The 16,118-nt window shown below is 49.8% G+C and overlaps 2 protein-coding genes across 2 annotated transcripts in view; one reads left to right on the top strand and one right to left on the bottom strand.

The window, feature by feature from the left end:
- The window catches only part of SPATA5 (spermatogenesis associated 5), a 227,007-nt gene extending 214,448 nt beyond the window's left edge, over window positions 1–12,559 (bottom strand). The window contains exons 1-9 of the mRNA XM_027853737.1: window positions 12,409–12,559; window positions 10,546–10,670; window positions 10,292–10,449; window positions 8,013–8,071; window positions 6,056–6,673; window positions 4,067–4,196; window positions 1,955–2,011; window positions 1,671–1,794; window positions 122–377 (exon numbers count right to left, since the gene is read on the bottom strand). Coding sequence (XP_027709538.1) covers window positions 122–377; window positions 1,671–1,794; window positions 1,955–2,011; window positions 4,067–4,196; window positions 6,056–6,673; window positions 8,013–8,071; window positions 10,292–10,449; window positions 10,546–10,670; window positions 12,409–12,559 — 1,678 coding nt within the window. The remainder of the gene's footprint in view (window positions 1–121; window positions 378–1,670; window positions 1,795–1,954; window positions 2,012–4,066; window positions 4,197–6,055; window positions 6,674–8,012; window positions 8,072–10,291; window positions 10,450–10,545; window positions 10,671–12,408) is intronic.
- A 568-nt stretch (window positions 12,560–13,127) lies between these two features.
- NUDT6 (nudix hydrolase 6) overlaps window positions 13,128–16,118 on the top strand; it is a 43,334-nt gene continuing 40,343 nt past the window's right edge. The window contains exon 1 of the mRNA XM_027853673.1: window positions 13,128–13,359. Within this exon, the coding sequence (XP_027709474.1) occupies window positions 13,128–13,359 (232 nt within the window). The remainder of the gene's footprint in view (window positions 13,360–16,118) is intronic.

Raw genomic sequence — 16,118 nt, 5'->3', positions numbered from 1 at the left:
GTCACTGTCCCTCTCCAGGGGGACAGACACACAAGCCTGTCTGAGATCACAAGGCCTCTGGAGTCCCCTGGGTTACTACGGTCACTTTCCCACTCTAGGTGGACAGACAGACGAGCCTCACCTGCTTCATTACATAAGGCCTTCAGGTCGGCCCCCACGTAGCCGTGAGCACTATTTGCAAGCTGGACTAACTCTGCCTCTCGGAGGCCATGTGGGACCCCCTGGAGCAGCTTCTGGAGGATGTCCAAACGGTCCTGGGCATTAGGGACCCCGATTTCGATCTCCTTGTCAAAGCGGCCTGGCCTTCGGAGAGCTGAATCCAGGGTGTGAGGGCGATTCGTGGCCCCGATGACCAAAACCCGCCCCTCACTCCCCTCCTAGGAAAGAAAATGAGACAAATATCAACTTTATATTCTTCTAGGCAGTAAATCTGTTCAGTCTCTCACCCGACCTTCTCACATGCACTCTTTCCTGGCCTTTTCTCAAAGACCCGACACGCATTAAGGGTTGTTTTAATAACTCGCTCTGCCCTCCCTCCCTTACCCCACATAGCTAACAGCAGCCGAGTGCTGTCACTGCAAGCCATGAAAAGCTGGTGTATCTGTCCATTCTCTCCACTCACACGACCACCATCCTCATTCATCCTGGCCCTCATCATCTCTTGCCTCAATTACCACAATAGCCCCTAACTGCCCCCCAACCCTTTCCATCCTCCAAACAACCGGCAAAATGGTTTCCCTAAAGGGCAGATATGACCCTGTCACTTCTCTGCCTAACAAACTTCCAGAGCTCCCTCTTGTCACCATAATAGAGCACACACTCCTTTAGAGTTCTGAGACTCGACACGTGTCTGAGAAGGTCTCAATCTGCATCGTTTTCTCACCTGGCTGTTCCTCTACCATCAAAATCACATGTCCAGTCCTCACCCTTACAGACAAAGCACCTGATAGTGTCAGTGCCCTGAGGGCAGGGATGATTTCACGCATTTGTCCAGCACCGTGACCAGAGACCAGCGTCTGGCAGCTTACTAACTAGAGGCTTCTTAAGCAAGTAATCCTCCACGGTTGAGTCAGACCAAATGTCTCTGAGCTCTCCAAACGAGGCCCACTCAGAGGCAGTGCCATACAGTGAGAAGAGCTCTGGACTGGAGATCAAAGGATGTTGGCTCAAACACCGGTCCTGCCGCTTTCTGCCTGGCTGACCCTGAGCAGGTCACAACAGCTCTCTCAGTCTCAACTTTCCCATTTGTAAAATGAAGGTATTAAATGACCCCAAAAGGTCCATTAGAGTTCTAAATCTAGTATCCTGTGAAATATGAATGAAGACTTTCTTGTGGTTGGAGAGGAAGAATTGGATAGAAAGCTGGCCTTGGGCCCAGGAAGACAGACCTTGGAGCAAGTGCTACCTCTGACACATCCTGGTCTCAGTTTTCCCATCTGTAAAATGACAGGTTAAGACTAGATGATCTCAAGACTGCTATAGTTCTATAACAATGATCCTAAGACCACTTTAAAAACAAAAAGCCTATGTCCCTGCTGATGCCCTCTCACACAAGCATATACATGCACACTCGAATACATATACGCACACCACGAACCCACATTCACACACACATGAGCACACACAGGCACACACACATTGCATCCGTTCCAGGTCTGTGTTCTACTTACAGAACCGATACCATCCATCAGAGTTAAGAGAGAAGCCACAACTCTCTTTTCAACCTCATTCTCAGACCCTTCTCTCTTCGGACAAAGGGCATCCAGCTCATCGATAAAAATGATTGAGGGCTGCCTAAAACGAAGCAGGAACTTTTGTTAGTCATCAACCCATAGCAGCCTTCCTTGGAACGGCAAGGAGGGGACAGGGCAGAGAAAGCAGCTTCGCATGAGGAGATTGGCCAGCGCCAAAGAACACCTCTAGCCCAGGAATCTCCCAAGATGGAGACAGGTACCTCAAAGTGGCGTCAGCAAAGATCTGCCGCAGTCGTGCTTCCGAAGCACCATAAAACCTACAATAAAGAAAAGCGGTTGAAAGTCAAACTTGCCTTGTTTTACAAGCTAAGGCTTTAGGGGAAAAAAGTCTTTGAGGGGAAAACATCTTGCCTTCTCAAAAACTTTCAAGACATTTCAGATAATTGTTCAAAATTGTCTTCTGGGCTTACTGTTCCATAGAAAGAGAGGAATAGGGATGGGACCCCTTCACTCCCAGGTGAAGATACTCCCTCTACCAAGGCAGAATGGCACCTCCTCTGCAACTTACAATCTTTGAGAACAGTCCAGAGCAGTGAGATGTTAAGTGACTTGCCCAGGGTGACACAGCCTCTATGGGCTATAAGGATGTGAACTCATTCCCTCCTGGCTTCAAGACCAGCTCTGTCCACTAAACACGAATTCAACAGAACAATTTTCTGGAGGAAGGCATTAGTCAGTAGGAAGGAGCAGAAAAGGTCTTGAGTAGGAGGGCAGTACCTATGCTAAGTTTTCTAAGAAACTAGGGAGTCTAGGAGGGAGAGGTGCATACAGATGACGAGGGGAAAGGCTGGAGGTGGGAGAAAAGAGAGTACGCATGAGGAACAGCAAGAAAGTCAGCTTCCTAAAGCAAATTCTAAACTGGGTGGTCAGCCAGTCAGTCAATAAGCATTTATAAAGCACTACTACTATGTGCCAGGAGCTATGCTTAGCGCCAGGGATGCAAAGAAAGGTCAAAAACAGTCCCTGCCCTCAAGCAGCTTGTGATCTAACAGGGGAGACCATGTGCAAACAAAGATGTAGAAACAAGCTATAAGCAGGATAAATAGGAAATAATGAATAGAGGGAAGGCTTCCTGTAGGAGGTGGGATTTTATTGGGACTTTATGGAAGCCAGGGAGGTCAGCAGCTGGAGCAGAGGAGGGATTGTTTTCCAGGCCTGGGGGACAGCCAGAGAAAATGTCTGGAGCTGAGAGATGGAGGGTCTTACGGGAAGAACAGGCAGGAGACCGTAGCCAGGAGATGGAACACTGTGTGTCAGGGAGTAAGGTGTAATAAGCCTGGGAAGGTATCAGGGTCCAGGCTATGAAGGGCACTGAATGCCAAGCAGAGCATTTCGTGTTTGGTCCTGGAGGAAACGGTTAGACCTGGGCTTTAGGAAAATCACTCTGGTGGCTGATGGAGGAAGGAGTGGAGTGGGGAAAGACGTGAGGCAGGCAGGAAGTGAGGAACGCCTGGACCAGGGTGGGGGCAGGGTCAAAGGAGAGAAAGGGGTGTGCTACAGAGATGCTGCAAAGGAGAAATCAGCAGCCTTGGTAATAGTTTGGATATAGGGTGAGAGACAGTGAGAGATCCAGGTTGACCCCCAGGCTGGGAGCCTGAGTTGCTCTCCACAGTAACAGGGAAGGGAGAAGGCGGGAGAAAGATCATGAGTTCAATTTTGGACATGACGGGGGTAAGACGTCTACTGGACGTCCAGCCGGAAAGGTCTGAAAGGCAGTCGGAGATGAGAGACTGGTCAGCAGAGAGACTGAGGCAGGAAAGGTAGCTATGAGAATCATCAGCATAGAGATGGTCATTAATAGATCCCCAAGTCGTATGGAGGGAGAAGAGAAGAGGGCCCGGGCCAGAGCCCTGAGGGACACCTATAGTCAGAAGCGTGATCTGGAGGAGAATCCGGCCAAGGAGACAGGAGGAGTGGTCAGCGAGGGAGGAGGAGAGCCAGGAGACAGTGGGCTCAGTGCTAAGACTGCCTCAGTGACCTCTCATAGCAAATGAATGGGGGGAAAATACTACTCAAGTTTTAGGATCACAATTAGAGGTTGTCAGTGAAAAATCAGCCTTCTCAGAATAATGTTGTCTTACCAAATACCTTTCTCAATAAAATCCAACAAGGGGATTCTTGGTGGGCTCCTTGATAAAGAACCTACTTGGGGGCAACTAGGTGGCACAGTGGATAGAGTTCCGGCCTTGGAGTCAGGAGCACCTGAGTTCAAATCCGGCCTCAAACACTTGACACTTACTAGCTGTGTGACCCTGGGCAAGTCACTTAAAAGATGACCAAAAAAAGAAAAAAAAAAAAGATGATGAACCTACTTGCTTATGACTTCAGGACCGTTGATGACGGAAAGATGGGCTCCCACTTCGTTGGCGATGGCCCTGGCGATCATAGTCTTCCCCGTCCCGGGAGGGCCATACAGGAGCACTCCTCTGGGGGGAGTGATACCTTTAGAAAGAAAGACAGAGGATGAACTGGTGCAGTCCACGTCCTGGAAACTTCACCAAGCACTCCAATCTTCCAGAACGACACATCCCAAGCCACAAAGGCTGGTGAGGCCCAACGGGGAGGCACGCAATGGGGAGGTGAGCGGTGAAGGGTCACCCCCCCAGAACTTACTCCCTTCTGACCCCAGGTAGCTGCAACATCACAATACAGCCAAGTACAAGCCCGGCCATGGGAAGACCTCCAGCTCTCTCAGGTCCCCCAGAGCTCTCCAGTGGAGGCCCCTCCATTCGGCCAGAGGCCCTCGCCAGTCCTCCCCTCGACTGGTAGAGCCTTCCCTTCTACAGTGGCACGCCATCTACCCCAGAGGGGTCTCATCCATTTTATGTACATGTTGTCTCCTCCTCTGGAGAGTAAATTCCTGGTCTTGCCTTTAATGATCTCTCCAGTGCCCTGCATACAGTCCATGCTTAATAAATGCCTGCTGATTGATGGACTGATCATCCATCAGCTGACTATTTCACACTGTATTTAAAGTTGGCCAGTGAAGAGAAAGGGAGGGAGAAGCTATCCCCGCCATATGCTTTCAGTGGATTCCAGGCCAGGCCCACAGCGCCCACTCAGCCGAAGCAGACCTTTGTGTGCGTCTCCCCCATCCCAATCTCCCTCACAGAGCGTCACCCAACATTTTTGGACGTTCAGTTGAACTTGGATTTACATTAGTACAACCAGACAAGGTCTAGTGTCAAGAGCCCTGGTTTGGCAGCCAGAAGCCTCGCTGCTATCTGCTAGCAGGGAGGGCCTAACCTCTCCAGGACGCAGTCTCCTTCTTTGTAAAATGAGTGAATTGGATGAGACAATCTTCTGTCTCTTTTTTGAGCAGCTAGGTGATACAAGGGACAGAGACTTAGCCCTGAGTTCAAATCCTGCCTTAGACACTTACTTAGCTGGGATCTTGTGCATCTGTAAAATGGAGATAATAATAGCACCTCCCTCCCCGCACATGACAAACTTTAAAGTGCTAAATAAATACTAGTTAAAACCTACAAACAACTATTGTGACCTCTCTGGGCCTCAGTTTCCTCACCTGTAAAATGAAGTAGTTGAACAAGAGGCCCCTTCCAGCTGCAAATCCTATGAGGCTTGGATGAATTTGTTTCTTAAATTTATAGCAGACTTAACGCGACCAAGGCCCCTTGGTTATGTCCAACACGCAGAACCCCAGCTCATGCTGAAGACTGCCTACTGGGGAAGTGGGACAGTCACTGACCCACAGCCCAGCCTCAAGAGATCCTCTCCATGCCTCAGGAGACAAGCAGACCGTCAAATGAAACCTTAGGGTGGGCCTTAGCGCCCCATTCACTGGGCGCTGGCCCCAGGACTTTCTCCTTCCCAAACCAGCCTTCACACAGTTGCCAACGTGAAGGCCACTCAAATGGTACAGTGTTGATCACGTCAAACTGCCCCACCTGGCATATCTAGCCTTTGCGGTCTTGCTCCAAAGCCCCTCAGCAGGCTGAAGACTCATCGTTTCTCTACTGCCCAGCACACATCAGCTGGGCCAGCTTGCTTGCTGGCCCCTCTCCGGCCCCTGCAGAGGCTGCCTCCCTCGCCTGGAACAATCCATTCTATGGGCCTTTCCAGCAGCTAGTTCTCCTCCCACGCCCAAGTGATAACTTCCTCTGGATTCTGTATGAGCTCATCGGTTTAAATTTCACTCCCACCACCACAAGCAGAATGCCGGGGGCAGGGGCTATTTCATTATTCCTTAGCCTCCCTCACCCAGCACTGGTTAATTGAAGGTGCTCAATATCTGTTGAATAACTAGAACCCCAAGAATAAAACGAAGGAGGGGTTTTTACCGTATCTCTTGAACAGCTCCGGCTGCTTCAAAGGTAGCTCAATCATTTCTCTGATGGCTTTCAATTGGCTGGTCAAACCTCCAATGAGGTCGTAAGTGACTTTCCGAGGGCCATCATCCTCTGCCATGGCTGCCTGGGGCTTTACAAAGTTGAATTTTGTAATGGAAGAGAGATAGTAGAAGGTGTCGGCACCGCTGTGGGCTCCCACTTGGGCTGGGGGCTGCAGTCTCTCTTCTCGGAGGACGGGATCACGGCCATCAGCCGGAGCAGGGTCTTCTCCTAGGCCGTCACCTTGCCCGAGGTGCTGGTCAGCCTCCAGGGAGGTATCTTCTGGCTTCGGGGCAAAGCTGCCCTCTCCGGGTTTACACGGCGTGCTGGTGGACCCTCCGTTCTGGGGGTCTCCCAGGCTAAGCTGGCTTAGCTCTAAGGACAAGTCCCCGGCAGTGGCCTCAAGGTCTAATGTCTCAGAGGCTGGTTCTTGCTTCTCACCAGCCGAGCTCCTTGGAGCTCCTTCCAGGGTGAGGCCATCAGCCCCCTTCACGGACGTCGCTCTCAGCCGGCACGGTCTGCCATAGAAAGTGAAATGCAGAACATTGCCGGGCAACACGATTTTACCATCTAGAAAACAAGTGTGTTTAGTATGTGTTTGCTTTTCAATGCAGAATAAGTGATTTTCACCCCAAACCCTTCCCTTCTCACCATAACATCATAGAGGCAGAGCTAGAAGAGTCCTCAGAGACCACCTGGCCCAGCTCCTTTCTTTTACAGGTAGGGAAACTGAGGCCCAGGGGAGGGGAAGTGATTTATCCAGTTAATAATCAGAAGTGGAGATTGGCTCCCACTCCACAGCCAACACTCTTTCCATTGGACTATTCTCCAAACACTGCTCCCCACACAGGTTACTTATCCCCAGGGTCCATCCCCACCTCCCCAAAGACACACACACACACACACACACACAGAAGTCATCTTCCCAAGACTTAACCATGTTACTTCCTCTCTCCAAAATCACCAGCGGCTCCTTCCTGCCTCCAAGATAAATCAGCGCATCAGCCAAACACTTAGAGACGCCCACCTTCTAGTTTCTAAAGACTGTTCACATTAAACCTTTTCATGCATTCTACATCAACAATAACCACGCTCGGCAGCTGGGGGCACAACAGTGCACAGAGCGCTAGGAAGATCTGGAGAGCTGAGTTCCAATCCAGCCTCAGACACTGCCTAACTGTGTGATTCTGGGCAAGTCCCTTAACTGCTGCCTGCCTCAGTTTCTTCAACTGTAAAATAAGGAAAATAATAACACCAACCTCCTAGGGTTCTTATGAGGATCAAATGAGATAATACTTGTAAATGTTTTGCAAACCTCAAAGCTCTATATAAATACTAATTATTATTACTGTTGCTATTATTATCATTATTATTGTTACTATTTTTAATTACTGTTATCATTCTTGTTGTTGTAATTGTGGTTGTTATTATTGTTATCTACAATTCCATGAGGACTTATCTAAGCCGAAGATTTTTAGGGAAGCAATAAAATTCAATTCAATTTAACAAGCTTTGTTGTTATTCAGTCATTTTCAGTCATGTACAACTCTTTGTGGCCCCATTCGGGGTGCTCCTGGCAAAGATACTGGTGTGGTTTGCCATTTCTTCCTCTAGTTCATTTTAAGGATGAGGAAACTGAGGCAAACGGGGTTAAGTGACTTGCCCAGGGTCACACAGCTAGAAAGTGTCTGAGGCCGGATTTGAACTAGGGAAGATGAGTCTTCCTGATTCCAAAGGCAGCGCTGTGCACTATGGCGCCACCTAGTGGCAAGCCTACTGTGTGACCAAAGCAAAACAACCACACCCTGGCCTCTAGGAGTTTACATTCTAATGCCTAATGAAACAGCTTCACACCCGCCTCCTTCACTAAATCACCAAGAAAACATGTGGAAATAAAGCACGCGCTCACCTAATTTTCTCAGAATACAAGCAGCCAGCTCTTCCTCATTAATTTCTGCATCCCTGTCACTGTAACAGAAAGTAAGGAAAAAAAAATCAGTATTACCTTTTCCAGAAGTTTAAACGTAAGACGCCGAGCCAAGCCCACGTCGGGCAATATGGACAGCCCTGAACCATAAAGCAGGTTAGCCCAATGGCTAGGTGGCGCCAGTCAGGAAGACACACCTTCCTGAGTTCAAATGCAGCCTCACACACTTAGTAGCTGGGTGACCCTGGACAAGTCACCTCACTCTGTTTGCCTCGGTTTTCTTCATCTGTTAAATGGGCCAGAGAAGGAAATGGCAAACCCCTCCGGTATCTTTGCCAAGAAAACCCCAAATGGGGTCACGGAGAAATGGACATGTGACCAAGTGGGTCAGTAAAGATGAGAGGGTAGAGATGAGGACAGAACCTCTTACTTCACTGGTGCAGGAAACTCACGGAGAAGAAGCTCCGTCCACTAATGCAGGTCAGCATCTTTGAAGTTTAAGCGTCTTAGAGTTGCCCCAAACACTGAGAGTTCAAGTGACTTGTCCAGGGTCACACAGCCACTAATGGTAAGTGCTACCATTTATAGAGCACTTTAAGGTTTGCAAAGCTCTTTACAGGTATGATCTCCTTTGACCCCCCACAACAGCCCTGGGAGGTAGGTGCTGTTATTATCTCCATTTTACAGATGAGGAAACTGAGGCAGAGAGGGGACAAGTGACTTGCCCAGGGTCACAGAGCTGGTAAGTATCTGAGGCTAGATTTGACCTTGGGCCTTCTTGGCTTGAAGCCCAGCACTCTATCCACACAGCTGCCTCGAATCCCTCTTCCAGCAAACACACAGCAAAAACAGCAAAAATCATCGAAGATAGCTGTCACCCCTCCCTCTAAGTCTCCTCTCCAAGCTAAACATTTGCAGGACGTCTGACTGCTTCTTGCAGATGTAGGCCAAAGGTCTTCTCCCTCCTTGTCCCTCTGAAGGTCAAGCTCCCATCGATGTCTTCTAAGTTCCATGCTGAAACATTTCTTTTTTTTTTTTAATTTTTTAAATTAATTTATTTTTCGTTTTCAACATTCACTTCCATAAGATTTTGAGTTCCCAATTTTCTCCTCATCTCATCCCTCCCTCCACCCAAAGGAAACTTTTTTTTTTTTTGGTGATGCCTGGGGGAAATGATTTCCCCAAGATTTTTGTTGTTCAGTTGTGTTCGACCCTTTGTGACCTCATTTGGGGTTTTCTTCGCAAAGATACTAGAGTGGTTTGCTATTTCCTTCTCCAGATTATTTTACAGATGAGGAAACAGAGGCATACAGGGTAAAATGACTTGCCTAGGGTCACACAGCTAGTAACTGTCTGAGCCAATCAGTGTCTCAGGCCGGATTTGAACTCAGGTCCTCCTGACTCCAGGCCCTGCACTCTATCCACCGTGCCCTCTAGCTGCCCCTTGCCTAAGATACAACAAATCAGGGCTAGGATAGGTCCGGTCACTTACCTATTAGGACCTCAACTGGACTTAGTAAAGGGTTCATAACATTGGGTCCATGGAGAGCTTTGCGGAGGTACGTGAACTTGAATGGGACGAAAAATCACACCTTTATTGCTACTAACTTCTAACTGAAATTTAGCAAATCCTTCAATTATTTAAACATATCATCTGAGATAGGTCCATAGGCTTCACCAGCCTGTCAACAACAAGGTTAAGCACCTCTGACCCTGATGATTTCTAAGGTCTTTCTAGCTCTGACATCTCCTAATGCCATTTTCTGCTTCCCCAAAATAACCCACAGGCCTGTCTACAAACAGGCCACGTTAAAACACATCACTTGCATTCAATTATAATAAGTGAGGGATTTGGGGGGGGCATTAATAAAAAATTGCAATATCAAAAAAAGAGGGAAAAAAAGTCATTGGAGTATTTTTTAAATGCACAGAAGAAAGTTCAGAAGAAAACACAAACAAGCAAAGACAGCTTTGAAATTAACTGAATTTATTACAAATGTTTTTAAAGCAAGCAAGAGAACTGGGTCTCATAATGTGAGCTTCCTTTTCTGTTCATCTTTGTATATAGAAATGTTTCTGTCTGTCACTTTGGAGTAATAAAAAAATCTATTTTAAAATGAAATGCACTGATCATATTATAAAATTGCAATGGAGGAAGCCAGGCCAACCAGCACTCATCCCCTCATGTCAATGAACCCACGCACAGTTCACCCAAGAGTCCCCAGCCCCTCCCCAGCAGCCCTCAGAGAACCGATCCAAACCTCAGCACCAGGTCCACTCTCTCAGCCGGTACCAGGGTCCCCGTGAGAGGCTCTACCAGGACCCCATCTCCAGGCTTCACTCCCAAGTTCCTCTGAACCCCCTCACTCAGGCCAACCTTCCTTCCAGGAAATCCTGCCACAGGCCACGCGGTGCAGACCTGTACACAGAAAAGAAAACATAGGCCGTTAAGACCCACACCTCGATTTTCTCCAGAAGGTCAGGAAGTAAACTGGCAAAATTCAAGAACTCTCACCTCTTGCTGTCCGGCCCCACTGGTGAGCAGCGCTGGCCGGCCAATACAGAGGTTGGCAGATTTCATCGTGTTGAGGCCGAGTTGGGAAAAGAAATTTTGGAATGCTTTTGGGACAGGGTCGTCTGCTGTAAAAGCAAAGAAAACATTTTTTTTCCTTAAGCACTTTAATAAAAGCAACTACTCGCATGGTTGGCATGAAATCACAAAAATCATCTGTTTGTACAATACATAAGAGCCTTCCCACTCTGGTCATATTAATTCACATTGAGGTCAAGTGGGGCGGGGGAAGGGAACAGGCATTTATCAAATCCTACCTGCCACACACTGTGCTAAGAGCATTGCAATTATTATTTCACCTAAGATTCACAAAAACTCTGGAAGGCAGGGTGCATTATTACTCTCATTTTACAATTTAGGAAACTGAGGCAGACAGAGGGTAAGTGATTTGCTCACGGTTACACTGCCAGTATCTGAGACTGGATTAGAACTCAGGGTTTCCTGACTCCAGGCCTAGCACTCTGTCTACTACACCACCAAGCTGCCTCTTAATGTAAAGAACACTTTCTCGTTCAGTAGTTTTTTCAGTCCTATCAGACTCTTTGTGACCCCATTTGGGGTTTTCTTGGTAAATATATTAGAGTGATTTGTCATTTCCTTTTCCAGCTTGACAGATGAGGAAACTGAGGCAAACAGGATTAAGTGACTTGCCCAGGGTCACCTAGAGAGGAAGTGTCTGAGGCGGGATTTGAATTCATAAAGATGAGTTTTCCTGATTCCAAGCCCAGTGCTCTAACCACTGAGCCACTGAGCTGGCACCTGCCTGGCACAAAGCAGGCACCTAACAAATACTTACTGACCAACTGACCTTTCATCAATGAATCTGTAGGCAAGAGAACTGGGTTTCAATCCTGACTCTAACCACTTACTGGCAGTGTAAACTTGGGTAAGGCACAGCCTCTCTCTGGGCCTCAGTTTCCCCAACTGTAAAGCAAAGAGGTTGGATTAGAGGACCTCAAAGCTGCCTCTGGGCTCTAAATAGGAGTGACCCTTGGATCCTTGGACACCACTCTAAGTCGGTAATACCGCCTGCCTAGCATCACAAACACCTTGGGATCCCACTCCTAAACCGCAGGTTCAAGGCCACCGGCCTATCCAGATTAGGAAACCCAGGAGGCTGGGGTCTCCCACCTCAAGGTGCTCAGAACAAGAGACTGGAAAAAGCAAACCACCGTGTACCACCTACTCTGTGGGGTCACTGGGAGGAAAAGCACGTGCAAGCCCAACACGGCTCCATAATCAGAGTGTTGATATTAACAACAGTCTCCCTTTCCTACGGTTACTCCCAGCGCTGAAGGCTACAGAGCTGGGCTCAGAACCTGGGAATTCAATCCCACCTGGGACCCATCCAGGCTGTGGGACCCGGGGAAAGACTCTAGGCAACGCTCTGTGAGCTGGACAAAAGGTGCTGACGCTCCAGGGGAGGACATTTCCCCATCAAGGACTCCCTCTGCGGATGAAATCATAGGTGCAATGCCCAGCCCCACGTGACACATCGTTAAGAGGCCCCCTTAATGTTGTTCTCTCCTTTCATTCACTCACACATCAGGCAGAGCCATGGGTTTACAGGACACGGGTCTGACGGGGCCCTTCTAGTGCCACCCGCATTTGACAGAGAAGGAAACTGAGGCCCACGGAGGGGAGGGGCCAGGAGAGGGCTGAGCCAGGAGCAGATGCCAGCTTCTCTGGCTGCAGACGGGGTGGCCCCCTCCCCAGCTTTGCAGGGTCTCTCAGCAGCACGCACGTGGTCGCAGCCCCCGCCCCCGCCCCCTTCGGCCAGTCCCGCCCTTCCTCCCAGGGTTTCACCTTTTTCCACGAAATCCACCGCGACCAGGCAGCCGGCGCCGGGGCCGGGGCCGGGGCCAGGGCCAGGGCCGGGCGTGCCCGCGGGCGAGGGCCCGGGGGAGCCGCTGCCGGCGCCCTGGCTCCGCCGCGCTCTGCTTTTCTTGGAGGACATGCCGGCACGGAAGGCTCGGCCCGGGAGCAGGAGGAGCCCGGGCCGCCCGCACACCGTGAGCGCAGAGAAAAACTTCCGGGGCAGAGGTTGCCGCGACTCCGCCCCCGCCCCGCCCCGCCGAGTTGAAATCCTCGGAGCCCGGAGCCGACCTGGGCCTTGCAAGCACGGCTACTGAGGCAGGGACTGTGGCCGAGCTGCGGCTTTCCCGGCCGCGGTCAGGAGCTAGCCTGCACCCTACGTCATTAGAGGAGCTTAATGAATCCTCCTGGGGCTGTACCGACTTCCTGGGGGCAGAGGATAGGGGGTGGGAAGGTTGGCTCGGGGCCCAGTAATGCCCTGGTCATGTTACAAAGGAGGAAACTGAGGCCAGGATTGCGAGCCAGGCCTCTTCCTTCCCTGCTGGAGTCTCCAAAGGGCAGTGGGGTGCAGCCTGCTGTCCGCGCTCCTGGGTCTTTGAGCAGGTCCGGGTGAGGCTGGGGATGGGGCCGGGGCGGCGCTGATATTCGCAGGCCTACGGCCGGCCCCGCCCCCTCCGGTGCACCGGGAGGGCTCCGGGGCTGCAGGCGGGATGTGGCCGGGGCTGCTGCCGTGGAGGAGGCGGCCGCTGCTACGGCTGCAGCTTCTGCGGGGCTTCTTACCGGGGAGGCGGCGGCAGCTGCTACGGCTGCAGGAGGCCGCCCGCGCGCTGTCCAGCGGCCTGCGAGGCGAGGTCGACCGCTTCGGGGGCGTTACAGTGCGCTTGGGCCAGCTCCAGCCTGCGGACAGCCCGGACCCGGCCGCCTTCCGGACGTGGCTCCAGGGCAAGTGCGCCGCCCCCTCCCCCCGCGTGCAGAGCCTGGGTCCTGTCCGGGCTCAGCCCTGGTTAGCACTCCTGGCCTCAGTCTCCCCATCTGGACGACAGGCATTTATTGGCCTTCGTCTCCACCGCACAGAATGCAGCCGGGCTAGCCTGGCGTGGCCTTTTAGGGGGCGTCAAACGAGATGTCCCGTGTGCTCCTCGCTTTGCAATCCTGAAAGCGCTGAGGAGAAGTTAGCCAGGATTGCCAGGACGCTTGCCCTAAGCCGAGTCTCGCCCGGAAGTGGCTGAGCCAGTCTTTGAACCCTGATCTGCTGGGTTTTTGCCGCCGGGATGGCCCACGGCACCTGGGTGGTGCAGCGAACAGAACTCTGACCCTGGAGTCAGGAAGACCAGGTTCAAATTCTACCTCAAACACTGGCTGGGGGACCTTGGGAAAGTCACCAAGAAAAAAAAACAAAAACCCTCTGTGCCTCAGTTTCTTCATTTGTAAAATGCTTCCTGGAGGGGTCAACAGGCCTTTGTTAAGCAATTACTAAATGTTCGGGACTAGGAATACAAAAACAAGCAGACAGTTCCTGCCCTCCAAGAGCTTACATTCTAATGTGGGAAGACCACATATAAACGGGGGAAGTGGGTAAAGAAGATAGTACCAGGCAGGGGGCATAGTAGAGAAAATCCAGGAGAGTCAGGAGGGCAGCCTGGAGAGAGATATGAAGGCATGGTGGCCTGGGCTCTCTTAAACGGAGGTCTGGAAGGAACCAGCCAATCAGAGGGAGAAGCTGAAGGGGCAGTGGGGACACCAGTGGGGTGTGAAGTTTTGGACTGGAGTAACCAAGCAGGGGCATTTCTGAGACATTGTGGGGAAAGTCCGGGAGTCTGGAGTGCACCCTGAAGGGACAGTTGTGAGACTCAACCGAATAACAAGTGTAAATCGCTTTGCAAACGCTGCCTGGGGGGCCCCTTGGCTGGGCTAGGAGGCAGCCCCAGGCCAGACAGCCAGTTGTAGGGGGTGAGAGCTCCCCAAGGCCCCCTTTGGTCCTCCTTTCCAGAGGATTTTGGTATTGCGTCAAAGCTTTATCTAAAATGTTTTATTTCTCTTGGTTGCTTTCCCAATAGGAAACAACGACCCCAGGTTTCTGAGGGAGTCATTTCTTCTACCTGTGCAGCTTGGGAACCTTCTCTTCAGTTTCAAATCTTAGAGTGTTCCCTAGATTACTGAGAGCTTAACAGTGACTGGCCCAGGATCACACAGCCAGTTTGTGTGGGAGGCAGGGACAGGCCCAGGTTTTCCTGCCTCCAGGGCTCCAATTTCTGCTCTCCCCTCCCCCATCCTTCTCCTTTCCTCCCTTTTTCCCTCTTCCCCACCCCACACTACCCTCTCCCATTGCAAATTCTAAATTGGACAAACCAGAGACCTCTGTTGTTTGTACCGTACCGAAAGCACAGGCTCAAAGCTGGAGGGAAGCTAGGTAGATATCCATCCCTCTTTTTGGACTAAGACTGTGACTCAAAAGGGGAAGGGTTTGTCCAAGGTCACGTGGATATTAACAGAAGCAGAATTCAAACCCAGACCTTCTGTCTCCAAATGCTTCTCTACATTGAACATCACACAACTTGCTAACACTTTATATGTAGTCATAAATACACTCTCCCCCGTCAGCCCTTTTCCATATCTGCATTTCCCAGGTAGCAGAAGGGGCTGGTGCATCTCCACTAACTAGAAGACGTTAGGTTGAGCATTCTTTACTTAACCAGTGTGCTCCACCTACTAATACCATAGAATACTAATTAATAATACTTATAATTAATCATCTTCTGACTTCAAATCTGGCCTTAGATACTCACTAGCTCTGTGATCCTGGGCAAATCACTTAACCCCATTTGCCTCAGTTTCCTCATCTGTAAAATGAACTGGAGAAGGAGAGGACAAACCACTCCAGTATCTTGGCCAAGAAAACCCTAGATGGGGTCACAAAGGGTCAGACATGACTCAACAACAACATAGAATTATATTAGTCCATAACATAGTATATCATATATAATATACAATATTACGTTATGTAATTTAATATATAATTGTGTATAATATATGATAAAACAATCTATTTCATGATATTAAACTGTTCCAATATATTATATTAAGAATAATTATATTAATAATATATTAGATATATGTTATATGTGTCATTTCTAACTTGGAGAAAGATATGTCCAAACAGGCACAGTCCCCCGTGCCTTCCAACATGCCCTCAAAAGATTTCTGACAGTACCGGAATCAGAAGGAAGAATGTTACAGTGCATAACAATGCAGTTCTGGGCTGACCTTATAGAAATTGAGCAAGTCCCAGCCCATTCCTCCCAGACCCCATCTCTTGGGGAGTCAATGAGATCCCTCCCAGAGATCTCTCTCACAGATCGGATTAAATAGGAAGGTGCCTCCAATAGACTTGTGGAGAGGCCATTTCCCTAGAGGGTGGACCCTGGGGTGATCCCTTCCTGGAGAAATTGAAAAGATTACCTTTTAATCTATTCACTTAATGAAAGATCTGTTCATCCTGTCACCCACCTTTCCAAGCCCTTGCTTTTCCCTGGAGCCTAGAACTAGAACTTAAGAGAAAAGTATTTCTTAGTATTTCTAGAGAAACTAAAAAAAGAGGGTTTTTAATATGCTTCCACACTCTTCTTGTGTGGACGGGGCATGTGGAAGATACCCAAGAAATACATTATGCCCTAGCCTCAAGGATCCTAGTAAGAAGAGCT

This window comes from Vombatus ursinus, unplaced genomic scaffold (genome assembly GCF_900497805.2).
Source record: "Vombatus ursinus unplaced genomic scaffold, bare-nosed wombat genome assembly UNPS02010193.1, whole genome shotgun sequence".
NCBI classification, from domain to species: domain Eukaryota; kingdom Metazoa; phylum Chordata; class Mammalia; order Diprotodontia; family Vombatidae; genus Vombatus; species Vombatus ursinus.
This window is presented reverse-complemented; position numbering and strand designations above follow the sequence as displayed.